The sequence below is a fragment of the Schistocerca serialis genome, chromosome 11 (assembly GCF_023864345.2).
Source record: "Schistocerca serialis cubense isolate TAMUIC-IGC-003099 chromosome 11, iqSchSeri2.2, whole genome shotgun sequence".
Taxonomy (NCBI): Eukaryota; Metazoa; Arthropoda; class Insecta; order Orthoptera; family Acrididae; genus Schistocerca; species Schistocerca serialis.
The window spans coordinates 201,233,270-201,252,812 of record NC_064648.1 but is presented as its reverse complement, the minus strand read 5'-3'; the positions used below and the strand labels follow the sequence as shown (position 1 = coordinate 201,252,812).

The following is a 19,543-nucleotide window of genomic DNA, read 5'->3' as shown; positions in this document are numbered from 1 at the left end:
TTACGTGAAAGTATGCTGACGACTCTTTCTGTAGGTGAACACCACTGTTGTAATATTATTTATTGATGTTAATTTGGAATTGCATTTTTGAAACCTCTTAATGATTTGTTGTTTCTCTGCTTCTTGTGCTAGTTTAGCATGTCAAACTCTTGTATTCCAGGAGTATGAGCACGTGGTTGTGAAGAAGGAACCAGAAGAAGACCCTGATGAATCTATGTATTCAGCAACTGAAGAGGTGAGAGCTCCATATTTTAAAAGTATTTTCTAGATATTAGAAAGGTCTCGCGGAATGTGAATAATATGAGAAGTAAAGGTATCACTCACTGAGGTGCTGAATAGTCGGAAGGCATATCAGCAAAACACTAAGTATTGGAGTTGTTACCTTTACTTCTTATCAGTCCCAGGTTCGATTCCCGGCTGGGTTGGGGATTTTGTCTGCCTAGGGACTGGGTGTTTGTGTTGACCTCATCATTTCATCATCATTTGTGAAAGTGGCGAGACTGGATTGTGTAAAGATTGGGACTTTGTACGGGCGCTGATGACCGCACAGTTTAGGGACGATTGGACATCTTCTAAGTCTTTCAGTGTTGCTATTTTGTCATACTTTTGTATTTGGATTTCTCAGTTACTGGAATACACTGTTTCAAATTCTTAAGTTATGAGGTATATAATTTTGATTATCTACACATCCTTTGATAAAAGGTGGCACACTTTGGATTCTTTCACTAACCTTTACTGATCCTACCTGGTAGGGCTTCCATACTGACTATTGATACTCGAATTGCTGAGAATCTGTGGATATAGTCTTAAAGGACACAAGTATAGAAGAAGTAGCATACATATCCAAATTTATTGCATTTTGCAAAGGAAATTAGCAACCGCACGCCACATACAACAAATTTCATATCCTCAACTTACTGACTAGTAAGTAGATGCTCCTAGTGGTCAAATGGCACAGAAACAAGACACGACTTTGTGACTTGTTACTTTTACTATATAATGAGCTAGTTTGTGTTGTTGCCCCGGATGATGAATATTTTGTCAGGATTTGGCAGAATTAAGTGAAAGTATACTAACAAACCTTTCTGCTGGTGGAAACAATTTTTTTAATATTCTTTATTAATGTTAATTTGAAATTACATTTCTAAAACCTCTTCAGGGTTTGTTGTTACTCTAACTGATTGTTGTTCTAGCTTAGTGTTCAGACTCTTGTGTTCCAGGAGTGTGAGCACATCGTTGTGAAGCAAGAACCAATAGAAGAGCCTGATGAATCTGTGAATTCAGCAACTGAAGAGGTGAGACCTCCTTATTTTAATACTATTTTCCAAGTATTACGAATCCCCTGGTGAAATGTAAATAATATAAGAAGTAAAGGCAACAACTCACTAAGTAGTAGAGACACTGGGTGTTGAAAAGGCAGTCTTCAGTGAGTTGTTACCTTAACTCCTAAATTATGTGTATTGTGCCAGGGCTCGCCATGCTGAGAGAAAATAATGTATTTGTACAAGTATCAAAGATTCCTGTTAACTGAAGGACAAGTAGTATTATTCAGCATGAAAAATACTCTATTCTGTGGATAACTGCTATCCTTAATAAGTGTTAGCGCAGTATTCAAAAAATAAGAGAGCGGCAGTAGAAAAATGGCAGCCATTTATCATAACTTAGATAGTAGGTATTTTCTTAAGAGTAGGTGCTTTCCTGCTATTTCATTTTGGGCCAGATTGAACAGAATCGACACAGATTGTTTGTAGCTGCTTGACAATAGTTAATTGTTGATGTGTTGCTTACTGGATTCTCCCTTTCATAGTGTACCGTTTGACTTGATACATAACTCTGAAGATCTCCTTTCTGATTGGATCTATGAAACACAATGAACGAACAAGTGAATGGATGGCTACTGTGCAAGATGAGCAGCAATGTTCAACACATGTTAAGCTAATTTATACTCATAATGAATCACATCAGGGGCACCGAGCATTCTGCTGTGGTGGCTGTCCTGCTGATTGGGATAAAATGGAATATAGGACGGTTACCTGTACATTTTGTCATTGTAAAACGGTATTACTTACATAATTTGTCATCCTCTGTAGTCGAGTGGTCATCATACACGGCTGCCACTTGGGGAACTCGGTTCGATTCCTGGTACTGCCAAAGTGTTTTCCTTGATGGGAGGACAGATACAGGGTGTACTCAGCCCCGTGTGCCAATAGAGGAGCTATTTAAGTGAGTAGTAGCAGCAGCTATATTTCACCACTTGCCAATTATGGTACATTTGTTTCACAGTTTAATGCTGTAGTAATAAGTTCCCTCTCTCTATATAGGGTTCAGTGTATGTAAAGAAGATTTATTTTCATTTTTATTCAGTAAATGACATCTAGAGTAGCATTAATTTTTTTTTTTAAGCGAGTTTTCTACGGCTGCTGCCACCTCTCGCATTCCAATCTCCATCGTTCAGTCATTCCAGTCTCCTTCATTAAGACCTCTTGTGTGATTGCTTCGTTGACGTTGTCTTTCCAGCATCTCGTAGGTCTACCGCGCTTTCTTCTTTGATGTGGAGTCCGCTGCCATACACGTTTTGGCCATCTCGTGTCTGGCATACGCTGTAAGTGACCATATCAGAGTAGATGCTTAGTTTCTATATATTCTACGATTGTGCTTTTGACGATGAGTGAATGAACAAATTAATTCACTGGCACACTGTATTTCATAAATCCCAGAATGACAATCATCTTATTCATTAACAGGCAGAAGCAACCATGGCAAGACCCTTCAGCATTACCTGCCTTAATTTGACTGTGCTCTGCTTACCCTTGTTGTAATTTTATTTATATAACCACTTGTCAAGACCCTGTCTATTGAACTCAAGTAGTTTTTCAAGTTCTTCACAATTTGACAGAATAACAAAATTATTGGCAAACCTTAAGCTTTTTATTTCTACTCTCAGAATTTGAATTCCCTATCAAGACTTGCTCTTAGTGTCCTTTCAAGATGACCACATAAATTCTTCTCAGTTTCCTTTCTATATAAAAAAGTAATTCCTAGAAACAGAGGATGGAAGCAAAGCATACATGGAATCAAACGTAAATTATAATGTGTGCTTGCAAATTGTTTTTATGCTTGCAAATTGTTTTTATGTCTGGTATTGCAAATGAAACTGTATATTTGTCAGAGACAGCAAAGAGCTTTGAAGAGCAGTTGAACGGAATGGATATTGTCTTGAAAATACTTTATAAGACGTGCATCAACAAAAGTAAAACAGGGATAATATAATATAGTCTGATTAAACCACTTGATGCTGAGCGAATTAGATCAGAAAATGAAACACTAAAAGTAGTATATGAGTTTTGCTATTTGAGCAGCAAAATAATTGAATAGGGCTGAAGTAGAGAAGATATGGATTTCAGACTGGCAACAGGAAGACAAGCATTTCCAAAAAAGAATAATTTGTTAATATCAGATATTGAACTTTGAAAAGGCATTTCCAAAAGTATGCATGTCTGTATCAACATCTCACAAAAACAGATGGATATCAGCAGGTATTAAGAAGTCCTCCCAAACACTTAAACACCTCAGTCCCATGAAAAAGATTAGCAGTGATCCATAATTCTTAAATTTCTATCATAGATACAAAAAGATCTATAGGAAGGTGCTGATTGCTGCAAAGAAAGTCATTTAATGACAAAATAATGTATAATGCAGAGAATAAAAGCAAAGCAATTTGGGATGTTATAAAAAAGGGAACAGGAAGAGGCAAACTTCCTAAGGGAGGCTAAGGGAGGCGGATAAGGTAATAAATGATCGACAACACTTACCAAACTATGTAAATGAGCATTTTTCAAGTACTGCGGAGAAATTACAGCAAAAATTCCCCAAATACTGTTGCACTAAATACAGTGATGTTACTGCCAACCACAGAGAATGAAGTCAATAAAACTGCTCAAAAACTAAAAACTTAAAAGTCAGTAGGCTCAGGTGAAGTACCAATGTGAGTACTGAAACAATGCATAGGGATTATACAAGGCCCCTTAACAAATATAAGAAATGAATCCTTCACATCAGAGACATTTCCAGAGCAGTTAAAACAGGCAAGAGTTGTACTATTGCTTAAGAAAGGTAATGCAGAAGACATACAAAATTACCAACCCATTTCCCTGCTGTCAGCATTCTGAAAAATAATAGAAGCAGTTGTGAAAGACAGATTAATAAATTACCTGAATAAGTACAATCTTTTAAGCAAATCAAAGTTTGGTTTCCGAAGTGGCAAAAATACGGAGTCAGCCATAGTAGAATTCACAAAAGCTGTACTTGATGCTGTGTCACAGGCATATTTTTGGATCTTTCTAAGGAATTTGCTACAGTCGACCACAAGATTTTATTAAATAAATTAGAAGCATTAGGAATAAGAGGGGTAGCTAATGACTGGTTTCAATCATACCTAGCAGATAGGGTACAAAGAGTAGAGACAACACATACTTCAAATAGATCTAAACATTTAGTATAACACTTATCAGAACCAAAATTCATTAATATAGAGGTTCCGCGAGGCAGCATTTTAGGACCAATACTGTTCCTGATATACATCAATGACTTTCCCAGTAGTGTTATTCATGGTGAAAAAATTCTCTTCACTGATGACAGCAATATTATAGTCACTGAGAAAACAAGAGAACTCCTTGCCGAGAAAGCAAATTAAACTCTCAAGGAAGTTTATGGTTGGTCAGTAAGTAATAAAGTGACATTGAACATAAAGAAAACTAATGCCATGAATTTCAATTTGAGGGGAAAGAATGACAATGTTAAATTAAATGCAGATAAATTAAATGCAGATGGCACATCTATAGACTAAGTAACAAACGCAAAATTTCTAGGAATGAATATTGATTCTCAGTTGAAGTTGTATGAACACACACAGGTACTTGCAAACAGAATGTCATCAGCATGTTATGCCCTTAGAATTCTATCATCAGTGTGTAACATGCAGTGTCTTTTAGTTACATATTATTCTTATGTATACTCAGTTCTTAGCTATGGCATTCTTTTTTGGGGGACAAACACACAAAATAGGAACACAGTTTTCAAACTCCAGAAAAGAGCCATAAGAATAATAACCAAAAATAGTAGTCGAGCTCATTGTAAAGATCTGTTCAGAATATCGGGGATTTTAACTGCTCCATGTGAATACATTTACCAGTCAGTTGTACTCATCAAAAATAGCATTGGTAATTACTGCACAAACAGCTCTATCCATGACCATGCAACAAGAGGTAGACTCAACTTACATTTATCAAGAAAAAATAAACATAAAACTCAAAACAGCATTTTCTACCAAGGAATAAAACTGTACAATAAATTACCAAAAGAGATTAAAGAAAATGCAAAAAACAAGGTAGCTAAAAAGTACCTGTTGTGCAATACAGAGTTAGATATAGTGGGAATTAGTGAAGTTCAGTGGCAGGAGGAACACGACTTTTGGTCAGGTGAATACAAGGTTATAAATACAAAATCAAATAGGGGTACTGCAGGAGTAGATTTAATAATGAATTAAAAGGAATGCGGGTAAGCTACTACAAACAGCATAGTGAACCCATTATTGTGGCCAAGATAGACAAGAAGCCCACGCCTACCACAGCAGTACAAGTTTATATGCTGACTAGCTCCACAGATGACGAAGAGATTGATGAAATGTATGATGAGATAAAAGAAATAATTCAGAGAGTGAAGGGAGACGAAAGTTTAGTAGTCATGGGTGACTCGAATTCAATAGTAGGAAAAGGAAGAGAAGGAAACGTTGTAGGTGAATATGGATTGGGGATAAGAAATGAAAGAGAAAGCCGCCTGGTAGGATTTTGCACAGAGCATAACTTAATCATAGCTAACACTTGGTTCAAGAATCATGAAAAAAGGTTGTATACATGGAAGAACCATGGAGATACTAAAAGGTATCACATACATTATATAATGGAAAGACAGAGATTTAGGAGCCAGGTTTTAAATTGTAAGAAATTTCCAGGAGCAGATGTGGACTCCGACCACAATCTATTGGTTATGAACTGTAGATTAAAACTGAAGAAACTGCAAAAAGGTGGGAATTTAAGGAGATGGGACCTGGATTAACTGAAACAACCAGAGTTTGTAGAAAGTTTCAGATAGAGCATTAGGGAACGACCGACAATTACAAGGGAAAGAAATACAGTAGAAGAAGAATGGATAGCTTTGAAAGATGAAATAGTGAAGGCAGTAGAGGATCAAGTAGTTAGACGAGGGCCAGTAGAAATCCTTGGGTAACAGAAGAAATATTGAATTTAATTCATGAAAGGAGAAAATATAAAAATGCAGTAAATGAAGCAGGCAAAAAGGAATACAAACGTCTCAAAAATGAGATCGACAGGAAGTGCAAAATGGCTAAGCAGGGATGGCTAGAGGACAAATGTAAGGATGTAGAGGCTTATCTCACAAGGGGTAAGATAGATACTGCCTACAGGAAAATTAGAGACCTTTGGAGAAAAGAGAACCACTTGTCTGAATATCAAGAGCTCGTATGGAATCCCAGTTCTAAGCAAAGAAGGGAAAGCAGAAAAGTGGAAGGAGTGTATAGAGGGTCTGTGCAAGGGTGGTGTACTTGAGGACAATATTATGGAAATGTAAGAGGATGTAGATGAAGATAAATGGGAGATATGATACTGCGTGAAGAGTTTGACAGAGCACTGAAAGACCTAAGCCGAAACGAGGCCCCAGGAGTAGACAACATTCCATTAGAACTACTGATAGCCATGGGAGAGCCATCCCTGACAAAACTCTACCATCTGGTGAGCAAGATGTATGAGACAGGCAAAATACCCTCCGACTTCTAGAAGAATATAATAATTCCAATCCCAAAGAAAGCAGGTGTTGACAGATGTGAAAATTACCAAACTATCAGTGTAATAACACACGGCTGCAAAATACTAACGCCAATTATTTACAGACGAATGGAAAAACTGGTAGAAGCCGATCTCGGGGAAGATCAGTTTGGATTCCGTAGAAATGTTGGAACTCATGAGGCAATAGTGACTTTACGACTTATCTTAGAAGGTAGATTAAGGAAAGGCAAACCTACATTTCTAGCATTTGTAGACTTAGAGAAAGCTTTTGTCAATGTTGCTTGGCATACTCTCTTTCAAATTCTGAAGGTGACAGCGGTAAAATACAGGGAGCGAAAGACTATTTACAATTTGTACAGAAACCAGATGGCAGTTATAAGAGTTGAGGGGCATGAAAGGGAAGCAGTGGTTGGGCAGGGAGTGAGATAGGGTTGTAGCCTGTCCCCGATGTTATTCAATCTGTATATTGAGCAAGCAGTGAAGGAAACAAAAGAAAAATTCGGAGTAGGTATTAAAATCCATGGAGAAGAAATAAAAACTTTGAGGTTTGCCAATGACATTGTAATTCTCTCACAGACAGCAAAGGATTTGGAAGAGCAGTTGAATGGAATGGACAGTGTCTTGAAAGGAGGATATAAGATGAACATCAACAAAAGCAAAACTAGGATAATGGAATGTAGTCGAATTAAGTTGGGTGATGCTGAGGGAATTAGATTAGGAAATGAGACACTTAAAGTAGTAAAGGAGTTTTGCTATTTGGGGAGCAAAATAACTGATTATTGTCGAAGTAGAGAGGATATAAAATGTTGACTGACAATGGCAAGGAAAGTCTTTCTGAAGAATAGAAATTTGTAAACATCGAGTATAGATTTAAGTGTCTGGAAGTCGTTTCTGAAAGTATTTGTATGGAGTGTAGCCATGTATGGAAGTGAAATGTGGACAATAAATAGGGTGGTCAAGGAGAGAATAGAAGCTTTTGAAATGTGGTGCTACAGAAGAATGCTGAAGATTAGATGGGTAGATCGCGTAACTAATGGGGAGTTACTGAATAGAATTGGGGAGAAGAAAATCTGTGACTCAACTTGACTAGAAGAAGGGATCGGTTGGTAGGACATGTTCTGAGATACCAAGGGATCACCTATTTAGTGTTGGAGAGCAGTGTGGAGGGTAAAAATCGAAGAGGGAGACCAAGAGATGAATGCACTAAGCAGATTCAGAAGGGTGTAGGCTGCAGTAGGTACTGGGAGATGAAGCTTGCGCTGGGTAGAGTAGAATGGAGAGCTGCATCAAACCAGTCTCAGGACTGAAGATCACATCTACAACAAGATGCAATACGTTTTATACATTGAAAGATTACTTAGCTAAAACAGAGTAGGGGTTTGATAAAAAATGAAATGTTATACAAATAAATAATACTAATATATTGTTGTTGTGGTCTTCAGTCCTGCGACTGGTTTGATGCAGCTCTCCATGCTACTCTATCCTGTGCAAGCTTTTTCATCTCCCAGTACCTACTGCAACCTACATCCTTCTGAATCTGCTTAGTGTATTCATCTCTTGGTCTCCCTCTACGATTTTTACCCTTCACGCTGCCCTCCAATACTAAATTGGTGATCCCTTGATGCCTCAGAACATGTCCTACCAACCGATCCCTTCTTCTGGTCAAGTCGTGCCACAAACTTCTCTTCTCCCCAATCCTATTCAATACTTCCTCATTAGTTATGTGATCTACCCATCTAATCTTCAGCATTCTTTTGTAGCACCACATTTCGAAAGCTTCTATTCTCTTCTTGTCCAAACTATTTATCGTCCATGTTTCACTTCCATACATGGCTACATTCCATACGAATACTTTCAGAAATGACTTCCTGACACTTAAATCAATACTGGATGTTAACAAATTTCTCTTATTCAGAAACGCTTTCCTTGCCATTGCCAGCCTACATTTTATATCCTCTCTACTTCGACCATCATCAGTTATTTTGCTCCCCAAATAGCAAAACTCCTTTACTACTTTAAGTGCCTCATTTCCTAATCTAATTCCCTCAGCATCACCCGACTTAATTAGACTACATTCCATTATCCTTGTTTTGCTTTTGTTGATGTTCATCTTATATCCTCCTTTCAAGACACTGTCCATTCCATTCAACTGCTCTTCCAAGTCCTTTGCTGTCTCTGACAGAATTACAATGTCATCGGCGAACCTCAAAGTTTTTATTTCTTCTCCATGAATTTTAATACCTACTCCGAATTTTTCTTTTGTTTCCTTTACTGCTTGCTCAATATACAGATTGAACAACATCGGGGAGAGGCTACAACCCTGTCTTACTCCCTTCCCAATCACTGCTTCCCTTTCATGTCCCTTGACTCTTATAACTGCCATCTGGTTTCTGTACAAATTGTAAATAGCCTTTCGCTCCCTGTATTTTACCCCTGCCACCTTTAGAATTTGAAAGAGAGTATTCCAGTCAACAATGTCAAAAGCTTTCTCTAAGTCTACAAATGCTAGAAACATAGGTTTGCCGTTCCTTAATCTTTCTTCTAAGATAAGTCGTAAGGTCAGTATTGCCTCACGTGTTCCAGTGTTTCTACGGAATCCAAACTGATCTTCCCCGAGGTTCGCTTCTACTAGTTTTTCCATTCGTCTGTAAAGAATTGGTGTTAGTATTTTGCAGCTGTGACTTATTAAGCTGATAGTTCGGTAATTTTCACATCTGTCAACACCTGCTTTCTTTGGGATTGGAATTATTATATTCTTCTTGAAGTCTGAGGGTATTTCGCCTGTCTCATACATCTTCCTCACCAGATGGTAGAGTTTTGTCAGGACTGGCTCTCCCACGGCCGTCAGTAGTTCCAATGGAATATTGTCTACTCCGGGGGCTTTGTTTCGACTCAGGTCTTTCAGTGCTCTGTCAAACTCTTCACGCAGTATCATATCTCCCATTTCATCTTCATCTACATCCTCTTCCATTTCCATAATATTGTCCTCAAGTACATCACCCTTGTATAGACCCTCTATATACTCCTTCCACCTTTCTGCTTTCCCTTCTTTGCTTAGAACTGGGTTTCCATCTGAGCTCTTGATATTCATACAAGTCGTTCTCTTATCTCCAAAGGTCCCTTTAATTTTCCTGTAGGCAGTATCTATCTTACCCCTAGTGAGATAGGCCTCTACATCCTTACATTTGTCCTCTAGCCATCCCTGCTTAGCCATTTTGCACTTCCTGTCAATCTCATTTTTGAGACGTTTGTATTCCTTTTTGCCTGTTTCACTTACTGCATTTTTATATTTTCTCCTTTCATCAATTAAATTCAATATTTCTTCTGTTACCCAAGGATTTCTACTAGCCCTCGTCATACTAATAATGATTATAAAATATCCAACATTCCACATAACACCTTCACTTTATGTTTTTTCCTTCTTTTTTTCCTGTCTAGAAATACTTACCCCCAAGCTATGCATGGCACAATACTAATACCTGTTCCTCTTTCTGAGCTCAACATCTCACTCATTATGGAGGGATGCTGACTCAGTTTTTCAGGATAGCAAATGGGAAGTTGTGGTACAGAAAATGATCCAGAGATCACCTGTGTGTGTGTGTGTGTGTGTGTGTGTGTGTGTGTGTGTGTGTGTGTGTGTGTGTGTGTGTGATGTTTTATGTGTTATGAAACAATGTGCGAATAGTGTGTGTAGTGACTGATAGTGAGATATGAGTGAACAGTGTGGCATTACATTATTTAATAAGTTATTTGTAGAAAAAGTATTGTATACCAGGAGTAAATCTAATGATTGTCTCTAACCAGAAGTTTGTAAATATATGTGTATACAAACTAGCTTATTTTAAATTGGTCTAAACTTGTAAATACTTTGCCATGTCCTATAACCTTGTGAAAAGAGATCTACAGATGAATAAAGCTATTACTACTACAGTTTGTGTGAGGAAGTCTTTTTCTGAAGGTATTTATCTGGGGTGTAGCCTTGCCTTGTGGGGAAGTGAGACATGAATGATAAGCACTTCATAAAAGAAGAAAATATAAACTTTTGAAGATGTGGTGCTCTAGAAAAATCCCTAATATTAGGTGGGTTGATCAAATAACATGTAAGGAGGTACTGAATTGAATTGAGCAGAAAAGAAATTCACGATCAAAGTTGATTGAAAGAATGGTTCAATTAATACCACACAGTCTGAGGCATGAAGGAATTGATGGTTTGATACTGCAGAGAAATGTGGTGGAAAAGAATTTTGCAGGGAGACCAAAGCTTGAATACAGTAATATGATTAAAGTGAATGCGGTTGCGTTAGTAACTCAGACATACAAAGGCTTGCCCAGGACGGAGTTGTGTGGAGAGCTGCTTCAAACCACTCTTCACACTAAAGAAAACAACAACAACACTACAAATTAAAATCAACTGTAATCAAGCAGTGTGGCTTCAGTTGCCTGAGACTACAGTCATATGTGAGAGTTACGTTTGTGTGAGTATGAGTGTGTGTCTGGCCAAAAGCTTTAATTGTGAGAGTCTTTTTGTTGTACCTATCTGCGACTCAGCATCTCTGCTATATGGTGAGTAGCAACTTTCCTTTTCATAATATTGTTACATTCCATCCTGGATTTTCCATTGTTCAATTTTATATTAATAACAAATACCATCTGGGAGTAAGTGTATTGCTAAGGAAGTATATTGTGAGGCTTTCAGTGTCTTTCTAGAGGCCTTGGCAAAGTTCTGAATATCTGCATTACACAATACATTTGTTACTTACGTCTGCCGAGTGAACACTACATCTGTACTAAGTAAACAGCCTTATTTTGTTTTGATGAGAGTACTTATTGCAGCCCATCTGTTAACCACGTGACTCTTTCATATCTGTCTTGTGTGGAGGAAGGATGACCGTTGTGTAAGCCTCTGTAAGATATCAAATTTTGTGAGATGTGTATTTGTCAGCAGTGATATGTTGCTTCACTTTTACTAATATGGACATACTTTGGATTATAAAGTGTGTTTCAATTTTCTCCATCTGGAGTTCAATGAGCAGCTCTACCCGCTTATTTTCTAATTCATTCACACATCATTTTCTGCAAATCTCATTACAAAGGATACCCTCAGGAATCCAGAATTAGTCAGTTTATACATTAACGACCGTGAGCAATCATTGTTGTATACTTATATAAATCATACAGAGAATGAATTATGACTAGCACTAGTGTACCCATGCCGATAATTATGGGGACTACATCTACACCTACACCTACACCAGTACTCCTCAATCCACCTTACATGTGTGGCGGAGGGTACCCTGTACCACTACTAGTCATCTCCTTTTCTGTTCCACTCGCAAACAGTGCGAGGGAAAAGCAACTGTCTGTATGCCTCTCTATGAAACCTAATTTCTCGTATCTTATGTACGTGGTCCGTACGCGAAATGTATGTTAGAGGCGAGGCAGTAGAATCGTTCTACAGTCAGCCTCAAATGCCAGTTCTCTAAATTTTCTCAGTAGTGTTCCTCGCTACAGACATTCCCGTACGAGTTCTCGAAATATCTCCATAACACTTGTGTGTTGTTTGTACCTTCCATCTGCATGATGTTTGTACCTGCCAGTATGAAATCTAGCAGCCCTCCTCTGAATTGCTTTGATGTCTTTCTTTAATCAGACCTGATACAGATGCCAAACATTTGAGCAGTAAATTGCCGATTGGTTTCTGTCTCGGGTTCTTCGACCGATGTTCCTCTGATGATTTTATTAACGTTTCGCCAGCACGAGTGGCTGGCATTGTCAAAGCTTCACCCTCCATTGCCGGTGGTGAATTGGAGCCGAGCTCGCGGCCGCAGACTGTATGTACCTGCCGCACCAATGTCCGAGGGCTTCTCCGCAGTCATTTCCGGTGCAGTTCTCCTCTTGCTACCTGCGACGGTTGTTCGCTGCAGTACGAGAAGCCAGCCAGGGTCCATATACCTTAAGGCTTTCCTCTTTCTTGTTGAAACTGTTCGCGTGTTTTTGTATTTCTACAGCTTCTCTAAACAAGCGCGTGTGGTAGTGCTTCTCTACAGCCAGAACTTCCGTGTCGGTGAATTTTATTACTTGGTCGGTCTCACTCAGTGCGTGCTCTGCCACGGCCGAATTCTCAACCTGCCCTAATCTGCAATGTCGCTTATGTTCTGTGATCCTGGTGTCGATTGATCGTCCAGTCATTCCGACATAAACCTTTCTGCATGCGCACGGTATGCGATATATTCCCGACATTTGCAAGTGGGTCCCTTTCCTCCTTTGCTGATCTAAGACGCTCTTTGATCTTCCTTGTCAGTTTGAAAATCACCTTTACGCCGTATTTGTGCTATATGTAGCCGATTCTGTCTGTCACTCTGAGAATGCATGGCAGAAAGGCCGTACCCGACATTTCTTCTTTTCTGGCTCGGGTGATGGTTTGATAGTTTGTGCAGGTATCGGTCCGTGTGTGTCAGTTTTCGATACATGCTTTATCCCAGGTTTTTGCCATCCCTTGTGACCGGTACATCTAAAAATGGCAGTTTTTTGTCCTTTTCTACTTCCGTGGTAAATTTAATGTTGGCATGGAGGCTGTTGAAGTGTCTTAGGAAGTCACCGAGCTGTTCTTCACCGTGGCTCCACACAACAAAAATATCATCGACGTACCTGTACCACACCTTAGATTTACAAGTCGCCAACTCCAGTGCCTGTGCTTCGAAATGTCCCATGAAGAAGTTGGCCACGACTGGACTGAGAGGTCTACCCATGACGATGCCTTCCAGCTGTTCGTAGAAATTGCCATTCCACGTGAAGTACTATACTACTCAGCAGCTGTTTTCATCCAGTAACTCAAACTAAGCATTTTTATAGCTTCACAAAGGTTATGTCCACTGTCGGTATATTGCAAAAGTCAAAAGCTAAAATATGGACATTGCAAGCATGTGGAACTTGCATCCCCTTGTCCAAATACTTCGATAAATTATGGGGAGGAGCAGCTAATAATGCAATCTTTGCTGGTGTTTTGAAAATCGGGTGGTTTCTAATCCCCCGTCTGAGTTCTACCAGTAGCCTGTTGCATCCTTGTGGACCAGAATGTGAAACTCCATTCTGAACCATAGAGAAGTTCGTGCAGTCTGCACCAAAATTATTTTTACCTGCAGTGTTGTGGGAGTGCAGTGGGAAGACACCAGGCTTGGATTTTTTCTATTGTTTTCTGAAATCACTTAATACAAGTTCTGCGGTGGTTCCTTTGAATATATCAAGTCTGGTTTTCTTCCACAGTCTATGTGAGTAATGTGAGATTAGTGCTTGCTCTGTCTGTAATCGTACCAGTGTTGATGGGCGATTTGACCCTAATGTTCCTTCCTTGTTGTTCTTGTTTGTGGCTGTGAATTTATTCTTGTTATCAATATCAAAAAACCATTAGGGTGTAAACACGAATGTGAGTCCCAAGGTCTTGTACCAGGCTTCCTATAAAAGGCTTGGCTGTCAGTTTAACGCAACAGCCTTATTGGATATTTCTGTAGAATATGTACTTCTTTGATGCTAGCTGCATTACCACCAGAAGATGAAGCTATAAGGAAGTACTGAGTGAGTGTGTGTTAACAATCCTGTCAAGAGATGTGAACACTATGGCCACGTAGTTAATATTTGTTATTGACTTTGATTTGCAGTTACATTTCTCAAATTTCTCAAAAATTTGTTGTTACTCTAACTACTTTTGGTGCTTACTTAGAATGTCAAAGTTACCTGTTCCAGGGATGTGAAATCACGATAGTGAAGGAGGAACCAGCAGATGATCCTGATGAGTCCACATATGCAGCAGCTGGAGAGGTGAGAGCTACATATCACAGTACTTTTTTTATCTTTAAGTCTACTGGAATATACTCTCTGGAAGTCTTAATTCATTATATAAAATTATTTAGTATCATACATTTACTATACTTCTCCAAAGCTTTAGGCACTGATAGTGTCAATATCAATTTAATTTCTCAATAAAGACATAAAAATATTTCAGTTATTATGAAAATCCCTCTGCAAGCAGAGTTCTCAATGTGACATTGTTTATTAACTTCAGTCATGAAACGTTATATTTCACATGTAACATCTGTGTGTGTGTGTGTGTGTGTGTGTGTGTGTGTGTGTGTGTGTACGTGCGCGTGTGTGTGTGCGTGCGTGCGTTTGGTTGATATAGATTAACAAGGAAGTGAACAGTTTTAACGTAATAAATAATAGTCGTCAAGTTGTTTTATTTTTTACAACCAACTTTGAATAAACACAATGGAATCAGATATGCAATATTTCATCAAAGATACTGTCGTCTGACTGTTGCATTGTTCGTGCTCTTGATGTGAAACAGAAATACAAAGAGATACATGAAGAATATCTCTCTCAGAATATTGTATCACACAGATAGAAGTGTTTGAAGACACATTAAACCATTTTAAGATATATAACAATAATCGAACTCCTTGGCTGGAAAAGTATGTAAAATAAGGGAAAGGCAACCACTTACTTAAAAAGGATTGATTTGTGGCACACAGAAACACACTATTAAAAACAATTAACATTAGTTTTTGAGCTCTTGGTTTTATCCTGGTAGGAGTACACACACACACACACACACACACACACACACACACACAGGGGGGGAGAGGGGGAGTGAGAGAGAGGGGGGGGGGGGGGCACAGAAATGTATAAGCATGGTGTAGCAGTGAGATTGATTACTAAAAATTGATTATCAAAAGTATGAGGGTTGTTTTTTAAGTAAGGGCCGTTATTATTTTAAAAAAAGATACAAATACTTTTGTAAAAATACTTTTATTTTCCGATTCTACACACTCTTACCTATTTTTCTACATAGTTGCCTTGTTTATTTAAGCACTTGTCATACCGTACAACTAAGTTTTTAATTCCCTCTTCAAAGAATTCGGCCACCTGCTCCGACAGCCAAGAGTTCACGGCCGCTTTCACTTCATCGTCGTCATTGAAGCGCTGCCCACCAAGATGGTGTTCCAGGTACCGGAAAAGGTGAAAATCGCTAGGAGCGAGGTCGGGGCTGTACGGTGCACGGTCCAAAACTTCCCAGCCAAAAGAATCAATCAAATCCCGAGTCTTTTGAGAGGTGTGAGGCCTAGCATTATCGTGCAGGAGCAAAACTCCTTTTGTCAGCATGCCGCGCCTTTTCTTTCGAATTGCTCCGTGGAGCTTCTTTAGAGTTGCACAGTAGGCATCTGAGTTGATTGTCGTTCCACGTGGCATAAAGTCCACTAGCAAAACAACGCGCCGGTCCCAGAACACAGTTGCCGTAATCTTGCGCTTTGACAGCGTCTGTTTGGCTTTGACCTTGACAGGTGAGGTTGTGTGTCGCCATTCCATCGTTTGTCGCTCGCTTTCAGGAGTGATACGGGATACCCACGTTTCATCTCAAGTGACAATTTGACTCGACACGTCATCCCCTTCTTCCTCGTAACGAATCAAAAAGTCCAATGAAGTGGCAAATCTCTTCCCTTTGTGGTCCTCTGTCAGGAGTCTGGGTACCCACCGAGAACACAGTTTCTTAAAGTTTAGGTTTTCAGACACAATTTTGTACAAAACCGATCTTGAAACTTGGGGAAATTCCAAAGAAAGAGTGGAAATTGTGAATCTTCTGTCCTCACGAATCTTTGTTTCGACTGCAGCCACCAAATCATCAGTGATCACAGAGGGCCGGCCCGAGCGCTCTTCGTCACGGGCATTTTGACGGCCATTTTTAAACTCTCTAACCCATTGACGCACTTTACCTTCACTCATTGCATTCGAGCCGTAAACTTCTGTTAACTGACGACGAATTTCTGCAGCTGATAGGCTTCTCACGGTCAAAAAACGTATCACTGACCGTATCTCACACACGGCGGGCGATTCACTAATCGTAAACATTATAAAGTAGCACAGCGGTGCGTACACGTCAGCTACAGAGCTGCAACTTGCATCAGTGTGAGCGGGAAGGACGCCGGCAAGTGGCGCGGTGGCTTGTTGTGGCGTCCGTGCGAACTACGGGACTATTCGCGCGAACGGCCCTTACTTAAAAAACAACCCTCGTAGTTGCCTGGGTAGTTGTAGGTGATAGTGAGGAAAATGGATGAATTAAAGAGACTGTATAGTGGATAGAGGTGGGTCAATTGGGGGGAGAGGAGGGAGGGGAGGGGGAGGAGATGAAGGTGGTGGTGGTGGAGAAGGGGAGAGAGAGACAGAGAGTAAGGTGGAGGTGGTGGGAAACAGTTAGCAGAGGCTTAGGTGAGGGGGATTCCTGAAAGATAGCTGAGGGATAACTTGAGGGGAAGGGGAGGAGGATGACGGTTGGAGGGAGATTGGAACTGTTCTAAAAACAAGGTTGTGTGTGGGGTTGGTTGACTGTTGACAGTGGGGTGTGTGACAAAGAATGTTTCAACTGCAAAGAACACGTAAAGGAAAAAAGGTCCTTCATGACGCCAGCATGGTTGAAGTAGATTCTGCACTAAAGGTAAGGCCTTTAGACAGTACTGACATTTCTGCAGGGGTCAGAGTTTTGCCCTGAAGGTTGACTATAGTGTTGTGGGGTGCGTGTTTAGAAGTAACCTGTTTCCATGGAGGCTGGAGGAAGTTTTTGGGGATGTGGAAGGCAGAGTAAGTCAGCAAGGCACAGTCGTGGAGCTGTGAGGGGTTGACCCCTTGGTGGGGTATTGTTGCGTGTTTCTGTGTGCCACTACCAGTCCTCTGCACCAGATTCCATCAAGCTTTTTTGCTAAAGAGCAAATACTGAGATGTGGGGTGGCACCTCAGGTTGTGTGTGTGTACTGATTTTGTTAATAATTGGTAACCTACATAAATTAGTACGTTACGAGCCCCTGATAAATTAGCAATAATAACAGTGTTACAGATTGGCTGCCAGTTCCAAGGTACTGATCCTTAAGTTCGCACCATTTGGAACACTTTGTGTTCACTCTTCTCTGTGAAGTATTATTGGTTTTACTATGTGTGTGAATGAGTTTGGTTAGTAGTAGTCTTTGGTCTTACAATTAAATGCACGTAAATTAGTACCACATATGAAGGTGACAGTCTCTGTAATGCACATTCGTGAAATTAATGAGCAGGTCCTTAATTTAGCTTTTGTTTACCCAAGCAGAAAATATTTCTTTTGAAATTGATTTCATCATATTTAATAACTGCTGAATTAATGATCTATTTAAGCACCCAGTTTTTATAAGAGTAGTTGTAAATTGTTTTCTATTGAAACCAGATAACAATGTCTGTTACCCCCTACATATTTGACAGTTCTTACCAATTTCATTGTTTACCTATCAATGTTGCATACTATTTGTAATTGCTGCTTTAGGAGAAAAATGAAAAATTGCTCCCGATCTGTACCAGCTGGCATAATATCTATACGAGTGCATCCATATTTATCAAAGATAAAGTTATATAGGTACTGTAGGAATAGAAGCTTGTTTACGTGAGTCTCGCTACTTATCGCACAGCTGAGACGTATTTTTAGTCCTCGAATTCGAGATGATAATGTCATTTGTAACAGGAAAGCCTAATACGTATTTTCACAGTTCTCTTTTCAACTTGTGTGGTGTTGTGCTCTTCAGTGTGAAGCCTGGTTTGATGCTCCTCTCCATGCTAGTCTGTGTTGTCAGTTTGCTTCATCGTTGCGAAACTGCTGCAACATATATTCATTCAAACCTGCTTACTGTAGTGAAAACTTCTTTTCGTTCAAGTTGTTCCATACAGATATCTCCACCTCGACTCAATTCAGTACTACAGCATTAGTTACTTTGCTGACCTACCTGATCTTCAGCATTCATATGTAGCACCACATTTCAAAAGCTCCTGCTCTCTTGTGTCCTGTGGTGTTTGTCATCAACATTTCATTCCTGTACAAGACTACACTAGAAATAAATACTTTCAGAGAAGACTTCCTAATACTTAAATTTGTTTCATGTTATCTTGTTTTGAGACAGGCTTTCCTTGCTATTGCTATTGTGTATTTTCAGTCACTGAATTTGTTTCATTCATATATCTATAACTCTGTCACAAAAACAAAAATGCTAGTGCCAGCACCTTGGCAAAACATCTCGTGGCAAAAATGTGTTGGTCTTTGGTTTGTGAGTCACAGGTCACTATTCAGCTAGGAGATGAAAGGCTAAATATCAATAAGTGGTGCAAAGAATATTAGTAATACACTCGACTAAAGTGACTGAGCAAATCAGGCTGCCGCCGAGCACTGTCTCACATATAATTGCGAAATGAAATACGGTGATATCACTATTGTGGTGCAGATGCCAATTGTCTTCCCCCTATGAACCATGGACCTTGCCATTGGTGGGGAGGCTTGCGTGCCTCCACGATACAGATGGCCGTACCGTAGGTGCAACCACAACGGAGGGGTATCTGTTGAGAGGCCAGACAAACGTGTGGTTCCTGAAGAGGGGCAGCAGCCTTTTCAGTAGTTGCAGGGGCAACAGTCTGGATGACTGACTGATCTGGCCTTGTAACACTAACCAAAACGGCCTTGCTGTACTGGTACTGCGAACAGCTGAAAACAAGGGGAAACTACGGCCGTAATTTTTCCCGAGGGCATGCAGCTTTACTGTATGATTAATTGATGATGGCGTCCTCTTGGGTAAAATATTACGGAGGTAAAATAGTCCCCCATTCGGATCTCCAGGTGGGGACTACTC

At 39.7% G+C, this 19,543-nt stretch overlaps 1 protein-coding gene across 5 annotated transcripts in view; it reads left to right on the top strand.

Moving 5' to 3' along the window:
• LOC126426767 (THAP domain-containing protein 5-like) overlaps nucleotides 1-19,543 on the top strand; it is an 89,770-nt gene that overhangs the window by 34,300 nt on the left and 35,927 nt on the right. For all 5 annotated transcript variants that reach the window (XR_007576414.1, XR_007576413.1, XM_050088754.1 and 2 more), the window contains 3 exons: nucleotides 161-235; nucleotides 1,221-1,295; nucleotides 14,601-14,675. Coding sequence is in view for 3 of the 5 variants with exons in the window: in XM_050088754.1 (XP_049944711.1) it covers nucleotides 161-235; nucleotides 1,221-1,295; nucleotides 14,601-14,675 (225 nt within the window). In the remaining 2 variants the exon portion in view is untranslated. The remainder of the gene's footprint in view (nucleotides 1-160; nucleotides 236-1,220; nucleotides 1,296-14,600; nucleotides 14,676-19,543) is intronic.